General features: G+C 42.5%; 1 protein-coding gene across 46 annotated transcripts in view; it reads left to right on the forward strand.

Annotated features, from left to right (window-relative positions):
- The window catches only part of CLASP1 (cytoplasmic linker associated protein 1), a 278,689-nt gene that overhangs the window by 16,970 nt on the left and 236,557 nt on the right, over positions 1-25,162 (forward strand). For all 46 annotated transcript variants that reach the window (XM_050916932.1, XM_050916931.1, XM_050916934.1 and 43 more), the window contains one exon: positions 9,705-10,190. In XM_050916932.1, coding sequence (XP_050772889.1) covers positions 9,996-10,190 — 195 coding nt within the window. In that variant the 5' untranslated portion in view covers positions 9,705-9,995. The remainder of the gene's footprint in view (positions 1-9,704; positions 10,191-25,162) is intronic.

Consider the following 25,162-nt stretch of genomic DNA (forward strand, 5'->3'; position numbering starts at 1 on the left):
ATGATTGTTTGTTTGATGTGCCTTGAGCTAATCTTTAATTTGAAATTTGCCTGCAACTACTTTATAAGAAATGTAGAGAAGGAGTCCTGTTTGTGTAACTATGCCACTGCGTTATTTAATACAACTGTTGTGCTGTTTTGGTGGGTTGGTTTGTTTGCCAGCAACTCCCAAGAAATTAATATTGTACTGAATAAGCAGTATCAGGGCTTGAAAGTTGACCATAAACCTAAATTTACCAGCCAGAGGCGCCTACAGAGATGCATTCAGGAGGGTCACCAACGAGGCCCAGGGACGACAACTCCAGTGCAAGTGCTGTTACTCACAACTTTCATGAGTCACAGCAGTGTAAAACTGACTGATTTTGTCAGTCTCACTGCAGCCAAAGGGTTCTGAGTAGCAGTGGTGAAACTCCTGATCTGGGAAGCTGTGAGCAGCAGCAGTTTGTCTGAAGATTATAAGGGCATGTCTATGCAGGGAGTTAGTCTGGAATATCTAGTCCTGATTAAATTCCATGCTCTTACTTCAAAGTGCTTTATTCCAAATTAGTTTAATCCACTTCCAAAAGACAGAGACAGAGCATTCACACGTAGAGTTAGTCAGGAATAGTTAATCTGCTTTAAATTCACACGCCCTACCTTATTCCAGGTTAATTTTCATGTACTGACAGGAAGACAGCACTGCATCTGTCACATTCAGAGGGTTTCCTTCCTAATCACAAGGGCTAGAAACATAATTTTAAAGTGAAAGCTTAAAAGATATAAACTAGTAAATTCATCAGAATTTCACTTTCCAAGAAAAGCTTTGTACTTGCCACAAGTGAGAGGGGATTTTTTTTTTTTAAGCACAGCAAAAAGTTAAAATCCTCTACCATGTCCACTTTTGCATTTTTACTGATTTTTCTCATGTTTTCACAAAACCGTTATAAATATTTACTTAACCGTTTGCACCAATTCAGTGTGAACTGTGCATATTGCTTTGGTATGGACTATCCAGACTTTTCAGTGTTGTGGATGAGCCGAGGTGGAGCGATTAGATGTTGATTACTGGGTTTGAGTTAGATTGTGCTTTCCATAGTTAGCTGGTTTTACTTTCTCTTTTTGTAAATCCAGTTTTGGACCAAAACCTTCATAACTAATTTGAAGCTTGTGGTTCTTTGCTAGATGACTTTGGTAGAAAATTTAGAGGGGGCAGGGTGGGCACGGTGACTGAGCATTTATGTAAACAAAGCGGGGCTTCATTTTTGCAGAATAGTAGTTTCCTAAATCTTTTGGATCATCCAGTCAGACTACTTGCCTAGATCAAATTCAATCTAGTCCGTCTTCCTGAATCGAGGCCTAGTGCCTTTGACTAGATTTGCAGTGTTTGGGTTGCTTCTGGTCCTATGTTTACACCTATTTTTTAAACCTGGAGAGACTCCAGACATAACAAGTTTGCATCATTGGGTTCCTGGCTTGGAATTCTGCAAGGGCTTAAGGTTTACATGACTGGACAGCCTCTGGGAGGAAAAGGTTTTGGTCCTCAAAGCTTTACCTCTGTAGCTTCCTGGAGTCAGTGGATCTTCCTGGTATTGACTACTCAGAGGGTGTAGAGTTTAAATTCTACTGGACCAGAGGGATCCCCACAGGGCTGAGATGCTACAATTTGCAGAAGGAGGGTTGGAGTCAGAACATCCACTTAGGCAGAGGCACCAACTCCATGGGTGCTCCAGGGATCAAGCACCCACAGATTAAAAGGAAAAAAAAAGGGGGAGTGCTTAGCACCCATCAGTCACAGCTGTTCAGCAGCTGGTGGAGAGCAGCAGGCAGGCAGGGGTGGGAAGAGGTGGAGTGAGGGCAGGAGCTAGGGAAGGGGCAGAGTGGGGGCAAGGCTTTGAGGGAAGGAGTGGAGTGTCGGTGGAGCCCCCACTGGAAAAAATAAAAGTCAGCGCTTGTGCACTTGGGGCATGTCTACATTTACAGCGTTGCAGTAGTACTAGTGCAGCTGCGCCATTGTAGAACTTGTTGAAGGTGCTACCTAGGCTGATGGGAGAGCTTCTCCTATTGGCATGGATACTCTGCCTCCCTCAGAGGCAGTAGCTGTGTCGATGGGAGAAGCCCTTCCCTTGACATAGTGCTGTCTATAGTGGGGGTTAGGTTTGCATAACTGCATTGCTCAAGGGAATTTTCTACACCCCTGAGCGATGTAGTTATACTGACATAAGTTGGTAGTGAAGACCAAGCCTCAGCCGAATTCCAAGGTGCTCCTTGCAGGAGTGGCATTTTTGACAAAGCTGCCATGTTCTTCCTTGTCTACAAGGTTCATCTTTGCCTACCTGAGATTTGGTTTTCCCAGGGGGGGACTTTGTTACTCCAGCATCCCAGCTCACTATTTAGTCATGTTTACACTGGGAAAAGAGGGTATTTTTTAAACACATTCTCTAACAAGTGTGAAAATCTTAGAGCAGACAGAGCAGGTATAGTTTTAACATTTGTTAGCTGGTTAAAGTAAACCCTGGGTTCTTTTCTTTGTTTAGTGCTTTTGCCTGGGATGTTAATCTTGCATTTATACTCCTTTTTTCTGTTCTGGTATATACAAAGACCTTGTCCTCATGTATAACACATGCCTTCTCCTCTTGTGGGTCACTGACTTGCATCCACAAGAAGATTGCATTATTGGCCAAACTCGTGAGGCCTTACTCAGTGGTATTTCTGTTTGTCTCTGTGTAATGTGTTAAGTTTTGAACCCTGTAGCTGATCAATTCCAAAATTTCAGGGACTGAAGTAGCCATTGATGGCCAGAAGCTTACTGATTTGGGGGACAATCGGAACATCCAGAGAGAAAGTGGGGGACATGTGGAGCTTGCTGGCATGGGTTGATGGCACCCATTAAACATCTTGCGTGTAATACCTCCGCCCATCCTCCCAATAGCATTAAATATGTTGACACCCTGCATGATAGAAGAAACATAATTGTTTTCCCTATGAGGCAGACGCTCAGTCAGCAAGGGCAGCCAGAGGGAAAGGAGAGAGAAGGATTAATTCCTTCCTAAAGTCCTGCCTCTTGAAAACCTATTCCAGGTGGAGGAAAAGATGGCACCATCTGCTTACCCTCTGTTCCAATCTGGGGGGTGAAAGGTACTTTGGAGAGGGGAGGAGACACATACAGAGCTCTTGTCATGGTGGGGAGAATGGGGGATGGGGGACATGTGTCAGGGTGGAGAACAGGGCTGCTGTTATGGTGGGGAGATTGGGAAAGTAGGGGAAGGGTGAGGAACAGAACCCCTAGCATGGAGTGGAGAGTAGGAGATGCTGCTGTTGAGGGGGCAATGGGGTGAGAGGACAGAGCCCCTGGCATATTGTACAGAAGGGGGGGACGCTTATGTGGTTTGGGGGGATGATGGGGAATAAAGCCTTGGCATGGTGGGAAGAATAGGGGACCCAGCAGTAGTGGGTCAAGGAGACATAGGGGGGAACACAACCTTAGGAGGGGGAAGAGTTTGAGGGGACCTGGTACATGGGAGAGATTGGGGCCACAGAACCTTCATGGGTGGGGGAGACTGGAGGCCCCAAGAATGAGGATATGGAGGCACACAGAGGCCCTGTCATGGTGGGATGAAGGGAGGAATTGGGGAAGTGGGAATGAGGGTGCACACAGCCACTGGTGTGGGGGAATGGGAGACCATGGTATGGGAGCAGGGGAAATATGAGGAGTACACAAGACCCCCTGCCAGTTTGACATTGGGAGAGAGTTGTAGGGAGTCCCTGAAATAGAGGGAGGTGGGAGAGTGGGAGGGATGCACGGAGCCCTTGTGTGTGCAGTAAGCTCGACTACACAGACTATGGGGTGTGTGTTCCCTTGCGATGTGATTTGGCTTGTATGCGCACGTTCATTCTCTAAAACACGGGAAGTGTTATACAATCTTACCCTGACTTAAAAAGAAGCTATTCCTAGAAAAACTGTTAAGTTTTAAATGAATTAGCTTAAAACATCTGGGTCTTGGCTTGATATTTTTCAGTTTTTACCTTAAGTAAGTTTAACAACTGAAAATGTGCAGGTTATTAATGAGACAAAGTGGGTGAAGTAATATTCTTTATTGGACCAGCTTCTGTTGGTAAGAGAGACCTACCTTGTCTCTCTAATATCCTGGGACCAACACAGCCACAACAATACTACATATGATGCAGGTTAACATTTTGAAGCCCTAGGTTCCCTCACCTTGACTACATGGCCAGCCAATACTCATTTGAAATGGGTAGTTTGCATCTTAACAAGCTTTAAGGACTCGTGTACATGGGAAGTTGCCCAGAATAACTTTTCAGGTCAAAACTTTTCCAGTCATTTTCCTTGTGTGGACACTATTCCAGAATAGGCCACTTGATTCTAGAATATTTAGTGCATTTCCAGACTGGAGTAATTATTTTGGAATAAAATCACTTTTTTTGGAATAGTGTCCACATTAAGAGCTAATTCAGATTATTGTATTCTGTGATAGCTATTCTGATAAATTTCCCCATGTAGTCAGGCCCGAAGAGGGCTTTTTATTCCATTTTATATAACTGGGCTGAGCTATCACAATTGAAAATTACTTTTGCTTGATACTCTAGTGCCTTTCATTGGAGGAACTCAGAGTGTTTTAAGCTGTGAACTGGCCGTCCCACACTTGTGGGGAGGAGGGTAGGTAAATATCCTCATTGTAAAGATGATAATGGGAGGGTGTAGAGGTTGAGATTTAAGGCTATGTGGGAGTCCTTAAGTTTGGAACTAATACCTCCTTTTAAAAAGGGCTTTGAAAATAAGACAGTTCTATTCAATTTCCCATTACAGTATCTGAGACAGTGGTCAAGGTTTGAAAGCTGAAATCAAAACTGGGCCTAATGCCCAGATAAAAATTAGTTTTTGTGCAAGCTAAATAAGTGCAAAAGAAATCCAAAAAGGGAGGTCACAAATGCAGTGAACCAAATTGAAAGGCCTTGCCCAGAACTGTCCAGACAAAGAGGGACTGTGGTCTGCAGCCTTAGCTGGCCTTCCTGTGCTGGGAGACCTCCGAAGAGCTTTGTTGTGAGGTAGCAAAACCTTAGTTTCAGGCTTCTGTGTGGGGATTTTGCATTTTGGTTGCATTCGGTGTTTTGGTCTTCATTTTACTCCTGTGGTTCTCTCCTTTTAACCTGAAACTGTTTCATGGGGCTTTCAGTGGTCAAGGGGAGAGGGATAGCTCAGTGGTTTGAGCATTGGCCTGCTAAATCCAGGGTTGTGAGGTCAATCCTTGAGGGGGCCATTTAGGGAGCTGGGGTAAAAATCTGTCTGGGGATTGGTCCTGCTTTGAGCAGGGGGCTGGACTAGATGATCTCCTGAGGTCCCTTCCAACTCTGATATTCTATAATCTCTAGGTATATGAAATCAGTGACTACACAGCTGGCACAGACTTAAGCACAGTTGTGCAAGGCAGAATTATGTTAAACTTACTAGTGCAAAGTATACTCTCCAACCCTTTAAAATATTAGTATTTTCTGTCACCATCATAGTTACCTCCCATTGAAAAAACCTGTGTTATGCTCATACAAAGCACACAGGATCTTTATAGTGGAAGGTAAATATGCAGCATTTATTGAAAATACAACAGTTAGCATATGCTTCTTAGTCACACACACACACACGTACATACGTACGTACGTGCATCCTGCCAGTGATGTTTATAGTTACCGGTCTGTTGTGGTTCGAGTCAATCTAATGGCCAGTTACACTGAGTACGAGTGTGGAGCTGGGCTCTTGTCGGTCACTATCCAAGGCTCTGAGGCTTTGCAGGGCTGAACCCAGAGTTCCATAGCAAAACACCCCAGCTTTATAGTTGTAAATTCCCATTTGAGTCCATGCATTTTGCAATGTCATCCTGTAATCGTTAGTCCGTAAGTGGTAAGAAGCAACAGAGAGTCCTGTGGCACCTTAAAGACTAACAGATGTATTGGAGCATAAGCTTTTGTGGGTGAATGCCCACTTTGTCAGACGCATGTAATGGAACTTTACAGAGGCAGGTATAAATATGCAGGCAAGAATCAGTCTGGAGATAAGTAGGGGTATGGCTACATTTGGAATTTCAAAGCGCTGCCCCGGCAGCGCTGTGGGAGCGCTGCCCCGGCAGCGCTTTGAAGTGTGAGTGTAGTCAGAGCGGCAGCGCTGGGAGAGAGCTCTCCCAGAGCTGCATGTAAACCACATCCCTTACGGGTGTAGCGTGCAGCGCTGGGAGCCGCGCTTCCAGCGCTGCTGCCCTGATTACACTGACGCTTTACAGCGCTGTATCTTGCAGCGCTCAGGGGGGTGTTTTTTTCACACCCCAGTTGCAGCGCTGTAAAGTGTGAGTGTAGCCAAGACCTAGGTTAGTTCAATCAGGGAGGATGAGGCCCTCTTCTAGCAGTTGAGGTTTGAACACCAGGGAGGAGAAACTGCTTTTGTAGTTGTCTAGCCATTCACAGTCTTTATTTAATCCTGATCTGGCTGTGTCAAATTTGCAAATGAACTGAAACTGTGAAACAAATGGAAACAAAGACTGTGAATGGCTTGCCAAGTACAAAAGCAGTTTCTCCTCCCTTGGTGTTCATACCTCAACTGCTAGAAGAGGGCCTCATCCTCCCTGATTGAACTAACTTCCTTATCTCCAGACTGATTCTTGCCTGCATATTTATACCTGCCTCTGTAAATTTCCATTACATGCGTCTGACAAAGTGGGCATTCACCCACAAAAGCTTATGCTCCATTACATCTGTTAGTCTTTAAGGTGCCACAGGACTCTTTGTTGCTTTTTACAGATCCAGACTAACAAGGCTACCCCTCTGATCATTAAGTGGTGTTATCATTTGATGGTTATTGTTGTACTTCCCATCATTATCTCCTATTTGTTGTCTTGCTTTCGGGGGTGCCTGCCTCACCTCTGATGTCCTCAGTGCTGCTAAGTGTTTAGCATCAGATACAATGGATGTGTTCTGATTGTCTCCTTGTCTTTCCAAGTCTCTCACTTCTTCTCGACCATCTGGACATTTGTGATGGTCTTCACACCTTATCTTTTCCTGATGCATGCATTCCTCATTCACACAAACAATCTCTTACAGAAACCTGCAAAGGTATACAGACAGCAATATTGTATATTTAGCAGCATACATTGTAAATCAAGCCTTGCTAAATCTTATAACTAAAACGGTTCATATTGGGGCTTCAGGCCCTCAGCATTCCCCTAATCTCCTTAACATGATACAATACAAGATCCTGTCTCTTACTTAATAAACCGTAAAACAAAGAAATGTATATTTAACTAGCGTGCCTAATTTGTAATACATAAAGGAAACCATAGTAGACATGATAACTTATCCTAAAACAAAAAAGTGACCATAATCAGTCATAAGGATTGTTCTGGTCTGTCATTCCTTTCTGCTATTCAAAAAAGGTGGCTGACAGGATGAAATCAAATCATATATTAATTCTTATGGGACGTTATAAAATCCTGCTCCTACACCTGCACTGAGCAAGTGGGCAGATCAGAGCCTTGCAAAATCATAATGGCTTATCAACTCTTCATTTGAAATGGTGCAAGTTTAGGGCCAGTCCTAGGGATGTTGGGATGGGTGCTTATTGCTTGTGAATGGTGCTGGATTAAAAGCCTTGATTAAGCCTTTAGAGACTGACAGTACTGCACAGACCACAACAGTGTGAAGTGCCTCACTTCAGCACTGATCTGCAGGGGCCATCTTTAAAAGGGGGCAGAGGGGGAGTTCAGGCCCTGTTACCTTTTCAGTCTTGGACCTTTTGCCCACAACGGGTAGTTTTTGACAGACACTTGTCCAGTGGGAACTGGGCTGAGACCCCAGACTGCAATACAATGGTTAAAAAAGGTGCTGTTCACTGCCATTCTGGGCTAGATTTTTTTTTCTGGTGACCCAGAATGGAGAAGGGCTCTGCTCTCCTATCACTTAAGAGCAGCACAGATGAGTGCAGGAGGCAGGGACACCCAGCACTGGTCTGGCTGTGGTTAAATGGGACTGGGAGTCCTCAGACATGGAAAGGCTCCATAGCGCATAAGGCACTGGATTATGTCTAGCAGTTCTGTTTGAAGTCTGCTTGTAAGAAGTATGGGGGGTCGTAGCTGTATTGGTCCCAATACAGGATATTAGAGAGACAGGGCGGCTGAGATAATATCTTTTATTGGGCAGCTAGTAAATTAGGCAGAGACAGAGGAACTGGAATAATGAGCTGAAAAATAAACTGCTGTGTAAGGCCTATTCTTGTTTTCCAAGTTAAGCTTTTTTGTACATCACCTGCCATCAGCTCTTCAGAAGTAAACAACTGACTGCCAAGGTTTTGTTGCTCAAACCAATAGCAATTAGGTGCTTTTGAGTTGAGTGAACTTGTGCCTATAGGTTCATTGCAGTTAAGATTTCTACTTTTGCAGCCTCTCCGGTTCCCCCTTCCCTTGCACTGAGTCTGACCTGCTTTCCTTGGGCTAGCGCAGAAGTAGGGCAGGCTTCTAGCTTTGGATGTTATTATTAGAAAGTAAAATAAATAAATAAATAAAAATCCCAGATTCTTTACCTGCCTCCGATTTTTAAAGAAAAGTGACACCTGTAAAGAGAGCACCTCAGGGAAATTGTACGTAGTGATGCTAGCTTCCGCCATTTACAGTAGCATGTGGGAGACCGAAGCTAAAGGGCAGGCATGGAGGTGGTGGTGGTGGTGGGGGGAGTGGTCTTGCTCCCTGGCTAGTGGAGATGATTCATTTAGTTATGGAGGGGGAGTGGCAGAGAGAGGCTGCAGCTGCTTGTAAAGTGAGATTTTGAGATTTCCAGTCAGCAGCCTTAGCCTGGAGGTTCCTTGACATACTTCATCAGCTTGTGTTAAGATGCAGAAAAGCCCTGCTGAAAAGGAACATTAAAGGGCATATTCTGCTCTGTTACAGAGTTGAGAATCCAGAGTTATGCCATGGATTATGCTGCTATAAATCCCCAGTGAGAGCAGAGTTTGGCCCCTGAGTTTCCTTTATGGCCCCACTTACAGAATATCTCAAACAGTATTAGCGACACCCCATTTTAAACATTATGTTAGTAAGGGGATAATGCTATTTCCCAGGCCAGCATATTGAGGGCTAAATGGTGTTAGCCAGTTTACAAAACTATGCTGTAATGTGGCACATCATAGTTTGATCCCTGGAAACAATGTTTGCATCTTCTTAACAAAAGCTAGCTGTCTATGGTTCTGGCTCCTGCTGTTTGACCTGTATTTTAGACAGGGCCTAAAGTATGATACAGATTCTGATGGCAGTGATGGTTGAAAGTTAGCAGTCAAATGAGATCCAAATTTCTTTCTGTACTCATTTCTTAAAACAGACAGAGTTTCTCAGTGACTGATGGCCCATATTGTGGGATCATCACTCTACCTTTGAGGACAGACAGAATACACTGAATTCTCATCAGCCCTTATTTGAGACCCAGATTTGCTGGATCTGTCACTAAAGCTGCTTCTTAGGGGACTGATGGAGAACTGCCTTTTTTGAAATATAGCCTCGGGTCTTTTTCCTAACCTACCTAATGCTGTCTGTTTAAAAAAAATCCTAGTTATACCATTTGTATCCACTTTATTACATCTTTATGTCCCTCTGATGAATAACCTATTTTGTGACATGCTTTTGATTTTCTTCATATTTAATTTGTTTAACCTAAAATGCTGTCTTATTTCGTTTCTTGCAGAATGGACTGCTGAACTAGGAAATATTCCAGACCCAATAATACAACATTGCTGCACCACTCGCAGCTTTATCTATTACTAGTTATTTAAACTGGACTTTTAATATCCTGCCAGCTGCTCTTCAGACACACATGGTGCATTGTTGTCATTCCCAGAATTGCATCTTTGAAACCCAGGCCCTCAGTAACCTTCATCGAACAAAGAGGCGACCTACAGGATACATTTATAGTGGGGTTTTTCAGACCTACTGCCCTCTAGCTTTATTCTCGCCGGTGCTGTATTTCTAGCACACCATGGAGCCCAGTATGGAGTATTGCTTAGCGCAGGTGCTTCAGAAAGACGTTGGAAAGAGACTTCAGGTTGGCCAAGAATTGATAGATTATTTCTCAGATAAACAGAAGTCTGCTGATCTTGAACATGATCAGACTTTGTTGGATAAAATGGTTGATGGACTTGCCACATCTTGGGTAAATTCCAGCAATTACAAGGTAAGATCTGCATGGGCAAAAGCGATTAGAGTTTAATACTGCTTCAGTCTGGCAAGTCATATTGTCTTATTTGTAAGGAACTTCCTTTAAACAGTTACGTAGTAGAGTCTTGTTCATTCTCACTTGTTCTGCAGACTTCATCATAGTCCTACTAAACCCACTGTTCTCACCTCATTTCTCAATCCAAGATTTTGTAGCTGATGCTGTAGTCAAGGACCCAGGGTACTAAGACTTCATTACTTTAACAAACACGTTTACTAATATTTTGTATTTTAAATCACAATTAAGCTTTTTCTCAAATTGAATACGAGGTTACATTCTGCAATGAGATAACTTGGATTGTTTGTGTAGCTTGTTCATTTACTTGGGGGATTTGGTCATCTCCAATAGTTGTCTCATTGTTAACAGGAATTAATGAATTTGTGCTGTATATATTTGAAATATACTACTTGATTTTATTGTAAAATATGCCTATAAGCTGCCAGTATTTTTTCACTCTTGCATTGAACAACAGCTAATGTGAGTTTTACATTAACAACTGTTTTTATAATACATGTCAGTGTATATTAATAGCTGAAGAGGGGATACAATGGCTGAATGAGCTTTCTGTGTCAGAATTTGTTACCATTTGTAGTGATGTCATTTGGGGGATAGGAATGGGTGGTAGGACATGGAACTCTACATAGTAATCAGTCACCACTGTCCAAGGCCTATTTGGCCTTTGTGTAACAAGTTGGTTCTCTTAAGTGAATAAGTGTTACCATTACAATTTGCACTAGTTAGCTTCCTTGTTGGGGGGAGTCTCAGAGAGCAAGGATAGGTTTCCTCCAAATCATGGTTGAAACGCATTGGCCAGCCTGTATGAGAAATTTATTGGGCTTCTGTTGTGGTTAACTAGAGGACTTTGCTCAGTTCTCATGAGAATGAGATAAAAAACTGCTTTGGAGACCCAGAGCCTTGAGTGAATTAACCATGATTCACGCTGCAATTATTTGTGTCCTTTGGCATTATGGAGAGCCTAGAATACCAGTTGCAGGTGATCCAGAGTTCAGTGTTTTCCCCAACTCCATTTCAGTGTTTGTTTTCACAGAATTTTTGATCTGGCAACGGATGGAAGAATGCAGCACTTCTCCATACTTTACACACTTATCCAATAAGCTGCATTTTTATGTCTTACATACAAAAAAAAGTCTATTTGTGCAACTGAATTTTGAGTAAGTTTGGTCTGGCACTGAGCATTTGTGGTGGAAGCTGAACTTCTTTCCACCCTTAGCATGAAGAAGTTATCAAAAAAGTCAGTGGAATATCATTTCCAGTTCAAACTATAAAGACATCCTGATATGTGTGCGCTGTCGTCACTAATGGGGAACATGTACTGTTGTGTGAGGGTATAGCATGCGTCTTCCTTCTTGCTAAGTGGTTCCTCATCTATCATGTTATCTTACTATTGAAGATAGAATTCACAGATACTGTAAACTTGGATTTATTGTCAAACTTTTGCTGTTTGTAGGGGTTTTAAAAATGGATACAGGTTATATAGGTACATAAGATGTGCCAAGTTCAGCATTAAGTTAAAATGCAGAGTAAGAGATTTTTTTTTTTAACACATTACAGTAGCTTTTTTTTCCCTTTACAATTGGAATGTGCATTCTTGCAACTTCCAGCAAGGAGTTTCATGGGGATGAGAGGCAGAAAAGGTAAATAGGTCATTATACCTCCAGATAGTCTCACATTCTTTATGACTTCACATTTGAAATATGTAAATATCTTTGTTCAGGAAGTGCTTACATTCAGTGTTTGTCACTAACTGTTATGGAAACTAATGGTTGGCATTCACAGTAGAATCATATTATATCAGGCTTGGAAGGGACCTCAGGAGGTCATCTAGTCCAACCCCCTGCTCAAAGCAGGACCAATCCCTAGACAGATTTTTCCCTAGATCCCCTAAATGGCCCACTCAAGGATTGAGCTCACAACCCTGGGTTTAGCGGGCCAAGGCTCAAACCACTGACCTATCCCTTTAGAATATATCTGCTAATTAAACAAAGGCCCTTCAGATAGAGATGGTGACTGGAGAGCCTTTTGCAGTGGTATGTGTATTTGGATGTTTGCTTCACCAAACTGCACCATCGCAGCGTACCACCTAGTTGTAAATATTGCCCAATAGCATACCATATATTGTGGTATTGTGGCTCCCTGCATTTGAATTACCACCTCCCTCCTTGTTGGCTGCTTGGAGGGATCATAGGAGCTCAGGTTCCTTTGCTTATTGCTACTTGCACGTAATGAGATGTGTGAGTGAGGCCAGGGGGTGCTTCTGATACTTGATCAAATCCAGGGACTCTTCTAAATACTTTTAACTGCTGCAGAGTAGCCATCTGGAGATTTGACTGGAAGTGTTTGTCACTGTTGAAGAAACCAGTATTTACAGTGTGTCTGCCTCTTTCTCCCTCTTGCTCCATCCCCAAGTCTGGAAGTGTTTATTTAAAGCAAAGACTGAGACTATATGGAAACAGAAATTCAGAATTGCTGTTCCTTAACATTTCATTAATAAAAAGGATGGTCTCAGACTTAGGAGGGATTAGAGTAACTGATCCAGTAGCATAGGGAAGTGTGTGTAGTTTACTCCTGGCTGTGACCTGCGGACAGTATTGCTTGTAACTAAGCCTGACAGTCAGCCCAGTATTTACATTTGGCGAGTGGGGAAACATCAGCACACACTGGCTGAGTGACTTTCACAGGGCTGCCCAATTCAGAATTCAAAACAATGACTCCCAACTGCCAATGCCATAACAAGAGTAAATCTATTTAAAGAGAGGATTTAAGTTCCCTCTTGGAGTGCACAGGCCTCAGCTGTTCAATAAATTTTTTTTTCCAAAGTGTGGCCTTGTCTACACAATAGTTTGTGGAATCCTTCACTTTGGCACCAGCCAGAGTACAGCACCACTCATGTCAGAAGGCTGTAGCAAAGAAGAGTGGTGGCTGGGGGAAGGGAGTGCATTGCTCCAAAGTGTCATGCCTAAAGTAGTATAAGTAATACCCAAACTGATCTTACAGCATTTAATCGGCAAGTCTGTTCTCTGCAAGTGCGATAACAAACTGCTGCATGCCTTTGTGAAGTGTAGAAACCCTCTAAAACAATTCATGCTGTATGATAATCTTCTATCAAAGTACATATGAAGGATGTCCCCAGGAAGAAAGGCACTTGGGGACTCTGTCCAATGCCTTCCTTTCTCCACTGTCTAGCATGCATTGCCATTAATGCTGCGGCAGCTAGTAGATGTGGGAATCTGTGACTACACAAACCTATGGCTGTGATAGATGAACATCCTTGGTGACAGAGACACTGTGTATTTAATAACTTAATGTCAGAGGATGTTGTGAAAGCCAAGACTATAAGAGGGTTCAAAAAAGAATTAGATAAGTTCATGGAGGATAGGTCCATCAATGGCTATTAGCCAGGGTGGGCAGGGATGGTGTCCCTAACCTCTGTTTGCCACAAGCTGGGAGTGAGCAACAGGATGGATCACTTGATTAGCTGTTCTGTTCATTCCCTCTGGGGCACCTGGCATTGGCGACTGTCAGAAGACAGGATACTGGGCTGGATGGACCTTTGGTGTGACCCAGTATCGCCACTCTTTTATATTCTGATATACTACGTAAAGAGAATTACGTATGAACTAGCCGGTGTCTAAAACACAGCATAGGAAGACTGGAACAAAAGACCATTGCATGGGACTACCACAACCCCCAAATATTTTTCAGAGTCACTGCTTTCCAGGATAGAGTCCTCCATTCTGTACTGATGACCTACAGTCTTTGTTCCTGGATGTATACATTTACATTTAGCCGTATTAAAACACAATTTGTTTGCTTGCACTCCGTTTACCAAGCGATCTGGATCACTCTGAATCAGTGACCTGTCCTCTTTGTTATTTATCACTCACCCAACTTTTATGTCATCTGCAAACTTTATCAGAGATGATTTTGTATTTTCTTGTAGGTCAGGGATTGGCAGCCTTTGGCACGTGGCCCATCAGGGAAATCCTCTGGTGGGCAGGGACTGTTTGCTTACCTGCAGCATCCGCAAGTTCAGCTGATTGCAGCTCCCACTGGCCACGGTTTGCCATTCCTGCAGACACTGTAGGTAAACAAACGTCCTGACCCGCCAGCAGATTTCCATGACAGGCCACATGCCAAAGGTTGCCGATCCCCGTTCTAGGTCATTGCTAAAATTGTTAAATAGTGTAAGACCAAAGAACCAATCCGTATTGGACCCCACTGGAAATACACCATCTCAAAGATGATTGGCCATTTACAATTACATTTTAAGACCTACCAGTTAGCCAGGTTTTAATCCGTTTAATTTGTGGCATGTTAATTTTATGTCATTCTAGATTTCAAATCAAAATGTCATGTGGTACCAAGTCAAATGCCTTACAGAAGTTGAAGTATATCATGCCAACACTCTCCCTTTTATCAACCAAACTTGTAATTGCATCAAAAAAGATATCAAGTTAGTCTGACAGGCTCTGTTTTCCAGAAACCCGTGTTGATTTGCATTATTTACATTTACCCTCCTTTAATTTATTAATTGAGTCCTCTATCAGCCACTCCATTATCTGGATTCTTCCTAGGATGACAGTTCAACATCTAGCCTGCATCAACCAAAAGTTGTTACTGCACAATGGCTGCTCATTGGTCTTTGTGAAAAGGTATGTCTACATCTAAACTGGTACAGCTACAATGCTTCAGTGTGGGTGCTACTTAGGCCAGTTGGAGGAGTTCTTCTGTTGGTGTGGGTAATCCACCTCCCGGGTAGTTGGTAGTTAGCTTGACAAAAGAATTGCAGTGCAGTGTATTTCTGTGAAAGTCCTTTATGTGAAAAGGGCACATTATTCTTGCACAACATACTACAGATAATAGCACAGTGCGATAGTGATCTTTGCTGGCATTTTTTGGCCACCTATATTTGCAGTGAAGATAGCTGCGTAGTGAACTGTGTCGTTCTTCTGAACTCCTTTGGATTGTGCTAGGAATGTATGTTTGGGTTCAGTTAAAGGAAGAAGCAGAGGGAACCTGAAGAAATAAAGAAACATAATTCAGATGTTCTTGGTAAAAACAAACAAGCAACTCACAAAAGAAAATGCAGATCATGGAACTGATCCTAGCCCCATTCATGCCAATGGGGTTTTTGCTGCTGACTTAATTATTCACAGGATTGGGGCACAATATAGCATAATTCAAATGGCTTCTAAATAGAATGTTTTTCTCGCTGTTTTTTTTAAATGAGGCATCAGCTGTCCTCAAAGGGTCCAACTTCCAGGCAGCGAAGAGCACTATGGCAGCCTTCAGACTGAATCTCTAGCTGAGCCTGTTGTGTCTAGGACATGGAGCAGAACTGAAAAGTATTGCCCCAGAACTCCTAAGAGCCCTGAGGAGTGTCTATGAAGAAGATGCAATCCTTTCCTTTGAATTTCCTTACTTTCATCAGCTTAAGTTAAGCAATTTATTTCAGCAGTGTTTTGATTTCAAATTTCTCCCCTCTTCTTAGGCTTATTACTGATAAAATACACTATTTGTTTTAAATGACTGAATAGTTTGCCCTGTTTAATGAAATCCAGCGTATATGGTTTTGAACAGAAGATGTGAGCCGTGCTGAGTTGTATACCAAGATCCTGCTATTGAGTTGCACTTAGAAGCCATTCTGGAGCAAGTTCCATTTCAGCAGTTACACCATCACCGCAACATGTTCTGGTCTTTCCTTACTTCTATTTATAAAGCTGCCCAAAGTGGGCGACATTATGCTATAGGTAGCATGTGTTTGGTTCAACATATTTTTCCTTTGGACAGTGAAATAATTAATTCCAAAAACTCTTTGCGTACCAGTTGGTCTAGTCAGTTCTCCTTCCATCGCTGTTTGTGTGGTTCCTGTGGTTTAGGCTGCCTGTCTAATGCTATGACTCTACCCAGTAATCTGATCCAGTTATGGTGCAGCTATTACCCGTTGGTATCAACAGTATGGGGAGTGTACTGGAGGGTGTGATGCAGTCTACTGGAGCTCTAGCAGCTGGACCAGGTCAGATTTAATATTGGCTTCAGCCCTTCATATTTAGGCCAAAAAATAGAGTAGCCTATTAAGCCAAGTCATAAAGCAGACCTTTCATATAGGTTTTGCTTAACTCCCCAGCTAACGCCAAATATACGTTGCAGTAAGGAGATTTTTCTTTCAGTGGCTGCTTGTGGTGGGGAGGGGTGTGAGGATTGTCAGGGTTGGGTACTAAAGTGTTATAGCTTTCACATCCATTACGGATGTGCTGGTTGCAGAAGGTGGAAAAACAAGCTGTGATTCTGAGCAGACCAGACAACATTTTTTGGTGCTTTTCAGCTGCTTGCCAAGGTGTTAGGAAATCAAATCTGGATGGGAGTAGTCCATGGAATCCCGGAGGAGGCTGGGGAGAGCTCGAGACCCTGTTTTGAAATAGAGTACAAGTCTGCTCCCAGACAGGCATGGTAGATATTATGCCCTTTCTCTTTGGGTAGGGTTGAGCTCCTAGGAACAGAACTTTGCCCTAATTGATGGCCTGTTCCAATGGTAAATTGTGTATAATGAAGCGCTCTCAGAATCAGGCCCTTAGATTCTCTGTCAGTAAGAATTGACTTTTTTCCCCCGAGGCCTAGTTACTTAATGACAGGAAAAGATACCTCAAATGTTCCTGTGTTGATGATGCTCCAATTAAAACAGCTCAGTAATAGCCAGTAGAGTTGATTATTTTAGAACAGTATAACTACCTTAAAGGCAACTGCACTGACATTGTTGATTTGTGAGATTATTCTTTTTATTTTAAATATATATAATGCCTTTCACCCCAAAGGATCCCAAAGTAGTTTGCAAATGAATACAAAAACTAGGTGATATAGGAGTCACTTCACTCGCCACTGGAATGCAGCTACTTCTGGACTAAAACTCAGCAGCCCTCCAAGTGCCGAGTCACTTGACTGGCTTGTGTGCCTCAGCACTGGTTCTTAGCGCACAGCAAGACCGTGCAGGAAGTGAAGTATACTGCATCCCACTGAAATCATGATTCTTTGGAGTTCTAAAACAAAGCTGTGTTTGAGTTATCCAAGTGCCAGAGCAAAAATTCCCAGTCATCCAAGTATGGCAAAACAAGATAATTTTTCATGGTGCCACTGGGAGTTTTGCCTGAGAGAAAACTTCAGGATTGGTCCTTAAATAAAACTTTTTAACAAGTAGCTTCTGGGCTGATACCAGGTGTGGGAACTTTCACCTCCAAAAGGAACTTTTTGAGGACATTTTATAAATGACTGAAAAATAGGGTTTGTTTGTGGCCAATTCTGCCATTCTTTCTTTTTCAGGTAGTTCCATTGAAATCTGTGGAGATGCTTCCATGTGTAAGGTCTAGCAGGTTCTAGCCCAGGAAGTGGAAGTGGCAGGACAACATTAATGATGGCATTGCTGCCACACTAATGTAACAGAATACACTATTGCCTGCATCTTCAAGGGTTGAAAACCCAGTAATACCATTTATCAGAAAGAGTGTATTTTACATCCAGCATACTTTGAAACTACTGGGGTCATCTGAGGAATGGGGGGTATTCAGTATAAATGAGTTCTATCTTAGAAATCAGACTGTTCTGCTAATTGAATTAGTTCTGGTAAATTAACAAAATTCTAGCACATCTCCAGAAAAAGATTACATACTTGTTTGCCTGAGTATTCAGGATTCTGCATCCAGTTAATAGCAGCTAACATGGAGGTCTCATGTCTTTCTGGAGTCTTATTGCAAAACCGGGGATAACTGCATATCAGATGATGTGTGGCATGAGCTTCAACTCTTAACACTCTAGGGGGGGATTCATGTTTGACCACTCGTGCTCAAATAATGGCTGTTTGTTGAAGTACTCTTTGGAGGTGAACCATGTGCTGGTTTTTTGATTGTTGATGTGTGCCTGTCAGCAGGATGGTTGTTTGAGGCAGGGTCTTTCAGAACCAGAACTTCTGTATTTCAGGGTAGGGATGTACTGAGTCGTTCACATTGGAATAAGAAAATGCAATTTGAGTTTTGCTGCCTTTTAGGGTTGGCCTGACTAATACCGTTGCATCCTTTTCCTGTCCTGAGATAAAGGGGTTAACAATTACCTGTCACCATATGTGCATGAATGCTCCTATATCCATACAGTTACAGTGCTGTGAGTGGAATGATCCTGAAGTGTATACTACAATAGTCCCCAGGCTTTCCCAATTAAGATCACAGGGCATGATAGCAGTGTAGCTTTCCTGTTTAATTATGTGTAGGCTTGGAAGGATTAGATTTTTACTGATAAATGTCAGTAAACACCAGTTTCACTGTGTACACACAGACCAACACAATTAATAATTTGGTGATAATAGAGTAACTGAAATTTACAGATATGAAAAGTAAGAAAAATGTTGCTTGAGAACTTACTAGAGCTTGATTTAATATACTTTGTATATTTTGACATACAATGTTGACAATTTTATGTTTCAAGGGTTATAAAGGTTTAACTTTTTGAATCTTAAAGTCTGCTGCCTTTATGGGGAGGTCAGACAATAATTATTTCCCCACAACTGTGAAAATTTAAATAGAGAAAAATGGTTAAAAATAAACATTGATATTATCCACCAAAATGATACAAAATAAAAATCAAATTCTGCCCAGCCTAATTATATGAGAAATTAGCAGCAGCACGATCATTGCAACGTACACTGAGGGATCAAGGGGCCATTACTTTATGTCACTCAGTTATGTATGCATATGCACTGCATGTCCTTAAGAAGGAATCTCTTGCAGAATAAATCACTGCAGTTTGGAAAATTTAACTGCTCACAACTTTCAAATTGTAGCTAGGTTTGTGGAAAGCTTCCTCATTAGGTTTCTATCATGAATTAGGCCATTCCTATTTGCTTGTGTATGTTTTTTCAAGTGTAGAGTTCCGTGTAAATTGCTATTGTGTAGTGCTTTTGCATTTGTCGTACCTACAGGTAAGAAAAGTTAGCTCCCCCTGTGGATCTTACAGTTTCAATAAGAGAGAAGATGGAATGGGCCATGGCAGCTTTTCCAAAAGCTGGTCTTTTCTCTCTGTCCAGACAGCTAAAACTCCCCTCCTGTCCTCTTCCTCTCTAACATACCTGACGCCCTCCCCCCAAGTTCATGCAGAACATTACTGTCAAGATCATTTTCCCGGCTCAACAACAGGCTCGTCAGTCCGATGATGTCACACTGCTGTTGTGAGCCGTTCCACTGCATCAGATACAAGCTTCTTGTTCTCCTTTAAAGGAGCCTTCACAACTCTACTTATCTGTTCTTGTTATTGATTGCATGACCCAAACCCTCTCCAATGATGGCAGCCTCTCCCACCTGTTCATTTGCATCTTTCTTCAGCACCTTTGGTCTCTTTCATGACTTCCTTATTCACGGAGCACCCTTCCCAAACTACTGTTGTTTATTATTTGTATCACCATAGTGCCTAGGAGCAGAGTCACGGACCAGGACCCCATTGTGCTAGGTGCTGTACAAATCCCAAATAAAAAAATGACCCCTGCTCCAAAGAGCTTAACATCTAAGTGTAAAACAAGAGACAAAAGATGGAGACAGATTGGGGAGAACAAGGAAACGAAACAGGCTTGGTCAGCATTAATAGGCAGCGTTCTCAGCACACCAGGAGCCTAACTGTTGTTGAGTTTCTTTGTAGGAGTTGCGCTGAAGGAGAGTTTTAAGGAGGGCGATGAGGTAGCTTTGGGGAGCTCCTCTTAAGGGTGAGAGGCTACATGGGAGTTAACACTTAGGTGCCTGGGTGGGTGATGGAGGCTGACATCATGGGCTGATAAGAAGTTGACCTCATGATGGTGAATGAGTGATAATAGATAGGGTGGGGATAGGCCATGAAGGGCCTTGAAGATGAAGACAAGCAGCTTATATTTAATATGATAGAGTATGGAGCCAGTGGAGGGGTGCAGCGAGGTGGGGGAAGTGAGATGATGAGACCCTGGACGAGAGTTTTAGCTGTGTGGATGGATAGGAAAGGCAGGTCCTGGAGAGGAAATGCAGAGAAAATCTGTAAGATTTAGACATAGCTTGCCATAAAACCACTTCTTCAAATCTCTCCTCGAGACGTACTTCTACCATGATGTCTATTGCAAACGATAATGACTAGGCAGATGGTCAGTAGACATTACTGAGATCAGCGATATATCTTGTTTGTTGAAAAAAAAAAAAAAGGTGGCTCAAAACCTGTGAATCATGCTCAGAGCTGGTGTGTGTAACTGTGTGTGCCTATGAGCATTACCCTCACTCTCCCCCATTTCCTTCATTTGTTTGTTACATCTCCTTGTTGCTTCCTGTCTTAAATTAAATTGTACGATCTTCCGGTCTGGGCTGTCACACACACTGTGTGTTTGTATAGCACCTGGGATGGTGCATCCCGCAATCCCGATCAGGCCTCTGGATGCTGTAATATTACAGAGAGGTGATGGAGGACAAGAGGCATAAGACCAAGGGCTAAGGTAATGTAGCCTGTAATTCATGTACAGTTTTCTGTTTTTTTTTAACCAGGCATATGAGAGAGAGAGAGAGAGACAGACAGACAGCATGACAGCTGGGGTTCTTAGGGCAAGCTGAAGGAAGGGGTTTGCGAAGGAGAGAGAGGGAGGCCCTTCCATGTGTGAAAGCAGCATGAGAGAAGCCACAGAAACATGAGTGGGAAGTGAAAGGTATCAGTAAGCTCTCATCTCCTCCCATTATCAGTAATGGGAGGAGATGGGAACTGAAGTGAAGTTAGGGGCAGAGCTAGACTGAGCAGTAATAGGGATGGGAATTTGAACTTGATACTGAATGTGAGAGGAAGTCTCTGATGAGAGTCAGAGCAAGTTTTGATGGAGCATATTGGGTAAGCTGGAGGGGAGAAGCCATTCCAGTAGCAGAAGTGTAAGAGAACCAAAGCATGTGCGACAGTTTAGCAATGGGGACTTTGGGCAGGCGGTGGGTTTTTGAGATGTTACAGAGAGGGAGAAGCAACAGGATTTTTTAAAGCCTGGATAGGGACCTAGAGAAGTGTCTCTGAAAATGCACCAAGGTGGCGGGTGAGTGGAATTGCCTGTGTGATGGGGAGAGCGGAAAGGGCTTGAGGAAAGATAGACAGTTCTATTCCTAATATGGCGGGTTATGCCAGGGAGATGCTAAAGAGGCTGATGGGACGATGGGGTGCAGGAGAGACAGGTTTGTGAGTCATCTTTGTGGGTGAGGTAACCCAGGGAGTGAGTGTTGGAAAAGAGAAGGGGGGGATTAAGGACAGAGCCCGAGGAAGAGTTGTTGCAAGAGTGCTCAGCAAGGCAGGAGTTGAGCGAAGAAGCCAAGTTCATGGAAGCTCAAGGAGAAGACTCCAAAGGTAGCAGAGATCGAGGGTGATGAGCGCAGAGAACATGGTTTACATGCAGTGTGGTCGTTTTCCTTCTGTTTCTTTCAAACCAGTGGCAGTTTCAGGTGACTTGTGTGTCCGAGCTGAGAGAGGAGGGTGGTGAAATCTGGTATTGGTAGCTGCTTGCTGTGGATCAGAAAGTCAGTCAGAATGAGCTACTCCAGCTGCCAGATCGGATTTCTGGCATAGGGTAGTTTGAGGAGTGACTCTGGGAAAAATACTTTTAACCTGCCTTTCGTGCAGAATAGTACACGTGGGAATGGGACAGGGGTAAGTAATGTACTTCATTTACAGCCAGACCATGCTGCCGTCGAAGTCAGAGGCAAAACTCACACAGACTTCCTTTGAACCAGGATTTGTACAGCAGGCAGCAGCTGCTCTGAGAATAGCACACCACAAATGCAGGCTGCCCGATGTCATGTTCAATGTACAGTCTTAGCTCTGTTAAAATAATTCTGATATATATCTCTAATAATTTGTTTAGGCTTAACTCTGAAACATTTGTAGCAGCATGTGTGACATTGTCTCTGGCATGCATGTTTGTTTATAAGGATCATTTGAATTACGGTTCATACAATGCTTCTTTTTAGTGAAGACATTTCCTTCAAGGCTAACTCTTCATAGTAGATAATTAAGGCTAACTAATCTGATTTACTTTATTGTTACAGAATTCAGAGTTTAGTTGTTGAATTTTATAGTAATCACTTGTTTTTTTTTCTTACTGTAAACTTTTGAACACTTTGCTCCCTGTGACATTTTTGGAGATTTTAGCATAGGAACATATTGGTCCTTTCTTTTTTTCTATCTGGTTAATCATTTGTTCATGGTAAAAATTCACACTAACATTTCAGTTATTGTGGCATTGAGTTATGGGTTTTGTTTTTTTTTACAGAACACAAGATAGTAGAAATATTTCCATATTATTATTTTAATTCCCATGGAAACAAAAAACTATTTGCAACCCAAACACATGGGCTGAAGTTATGAAAACCTGAAAGAACTAGAAAACGATGACAAGCAAAATGAAATCAACGTATGTGTTTTCTGTGATTGGGGAAATACTAAAAGTTGTGTGTTTGTATACAGTTTATAATATAACGCTATGTGTGTATCTCTTATAGTTTTGATCATCTTTTTTATTTTATTTGAAGTCTTGTTCAAATCAAAACTGGCTGCCTTTTTGGAAGATAAACTTTAGTCAAACACAAGATATTGGGCTTAATACAGGAGTAACTTGTGACATTCTATGGCCTTATCTAATGGTCACTTCTGGCTTTAAAATCTATTAATCCAACGTGGTGAAAGTAACACAGGATAAGGCGATTTAGTTTCTGAAAGATTAGATCCTTAAAACTGCTTGATGATAATAACTGAATGAGTGTCTCTTTAAAAAAAACCAAAAAAAACCCCCAAAAAACCCAAAACTTTTCTTCTGTTCTACCTCAGCAGAAATTAGTCCTAACATTTTCCTTGTTTTCATTGCCCTTTGTGGATCAATGTCCAGCGATGGGAAGGGGATTCCTGCTATCTGATTCATCCCCTCCCCATTCTGCTTCAAACCAGTTCACAGTTGTCAAGGTTCCTTCCCCACTTTGAACTTTAGGGTACAGATGTGGCAGACCTGCATGAGAAGCTCTAAGCTCAATTACCAGCTTAGATCTGGTCTGGCTGCCACCATTCACAAGCACTCCCTTCCTTGGGTAGCTTTGAGAAACTTCCCCAATTTCCTGGTGAACACAGATCCAACCCCCTTGGATCTTAAAACAAGGAGAAATTAACCATCCCCCTTCCTTTCTCCCACCAACTCCTGGTGGATCCAGATCCAACCCACTTGGATCTGAAAACAAGGAAAAATCAATCAGGTATTAAGAAAAAGGCTTTTAATTAAAGAAAAGAAAGGTAAAAGAAAACCCTCTGGGAGAGATTAGCATACCAGCTACTCTCTCAGACAACAGATTCAAAACACAGAGGATGTTCCCCTGGGCAAAAACTTAGTACACCAGTGAAAGTACCCAAATGCCCAATTTGATTCTACCTCTAATTGCACAAGACAGGTTACAAAGAAATAACCCATAAACCTATTTATTCCTTTCTAAAACTTACTACTCTGATAAGAGGCTGGTTCCTTGATCTTTTTCACTCCAGCTGAAACTGAAAACTAACAAAGGAAAAAACCCTCCTTCCTTTTGAAACATCTTGTTCCCCCATTGGTTCCTCTGGTCAGGTGTCAGCTAGGCTAGGTGAACTTCTTAACCCTTTACAAGTAAAAGAGGCATTAACCCTTAACTATCTGTTTATGTCAACAGTTTAATATATTATGGGCTGGATTCTGATCTCAGTGAAATATTGAGGGTAAATTGGAGTAATTCCTCTGACTTCAAATGGATTACTCCCGATTTACACTAGTGTAACAGAATCTAGCCCTGTCTAAATTACAAATTAGATTGTGATCTAAGACTAAGGGCTGGTCTACACTATGTGGAAAAGTCGATCTAAGCTACGCAATTTGAGTTACGTTAGTAGCGTAACTCAAGTCGACGTAGCTTAGATCTATTTACCACGGGGTCCACACCATGCTGGGTCGACGGGAGAAACTCTCCTCATTACTTGAGAAGATCTGCCTTTGTCTGTACTGACCCAGGCAGTCATGCTCAGCATCATGTTAGTTATCTTTTCACGGTCGTGTTCAAATGTGATACAATTTTGTAGCAAAGATAAGCTCTACGGACCAGGCTTTCCAATGTTCAGCACTCCCAGTTGAGGCCAGATTTTCAAGAGAGCCCAACTTCCGGTGTACTGAGCTCTTTTGGTAATCTGGTCCCAGGTGTGGCAGGAAAATAGAGACAAGAACTGAACCCAGGTCTCCTGAGTCCCAGGTCACTGCTTTAATCACAAGATCATCTTTCCTTCTTTTCCCCTCTACTGACGACAAGCAGTTACTATATTTGGGGATGGCAGAATTCCAATTGCAACATGGATAAGGCCCTCCTTGTCCTGTGTGTGTGTGTGTGTGTGTATCCCTCCTGTTTTCTAATGTCGTTTATTCTGTTTAATGTTCATTTTGCAAGCAGCTGCATACCTTCAAAGTGAATCTTACCTTTACTTTCATCTCGCATCAAAAGATGAGACAGAAACTTGAAAAAGAATACTCTCCGCTCATTTTACTAATCATCTCCTTCTCAGTGCATCAAGCTCTCCTACTTCATACGAAGCGAGCGTGTGTTTTTGCTTTTTTTAGAAGCATTCCAGATCTCCTATCTCGATACATCTTTTCTGCTGGTCAGTAACAAATGTAGACAAGTGTATTCTGGCTGCAAGTATGGATGACAAACAAATATAAATCCTGCAATCTGTGAGATGTGGAAGTCTTCGGGCTTTGTCTATACTTACTGTACTGCACCAAGGCAGCTGCACCGCTATAGCGCTTAGTGAAGATGTTATGTGTGCCAGTGGGAGAGCTTCTCCTAATGGTGTATGTACTCTACCTCCCCAAGAGGTGGGAGCTATGTTGACAG

This window comes from Gopherus flavomarginatus, chromosome 10 (genome assembly GCF_025201925.1).
Source record: "Gopherus flavomarginatus isolate rGopFla2 chromosome 10, rGopFla2.mat.asm, whole genome shotgun sequence".
In the NCBI taxonomy this organism is placed as follows: domain Eukaryota; kingdom Metazoa; phylum Chordata; order Testudines; family Testudinidae; genus Gopherus; species Gopherus flavomarginatus.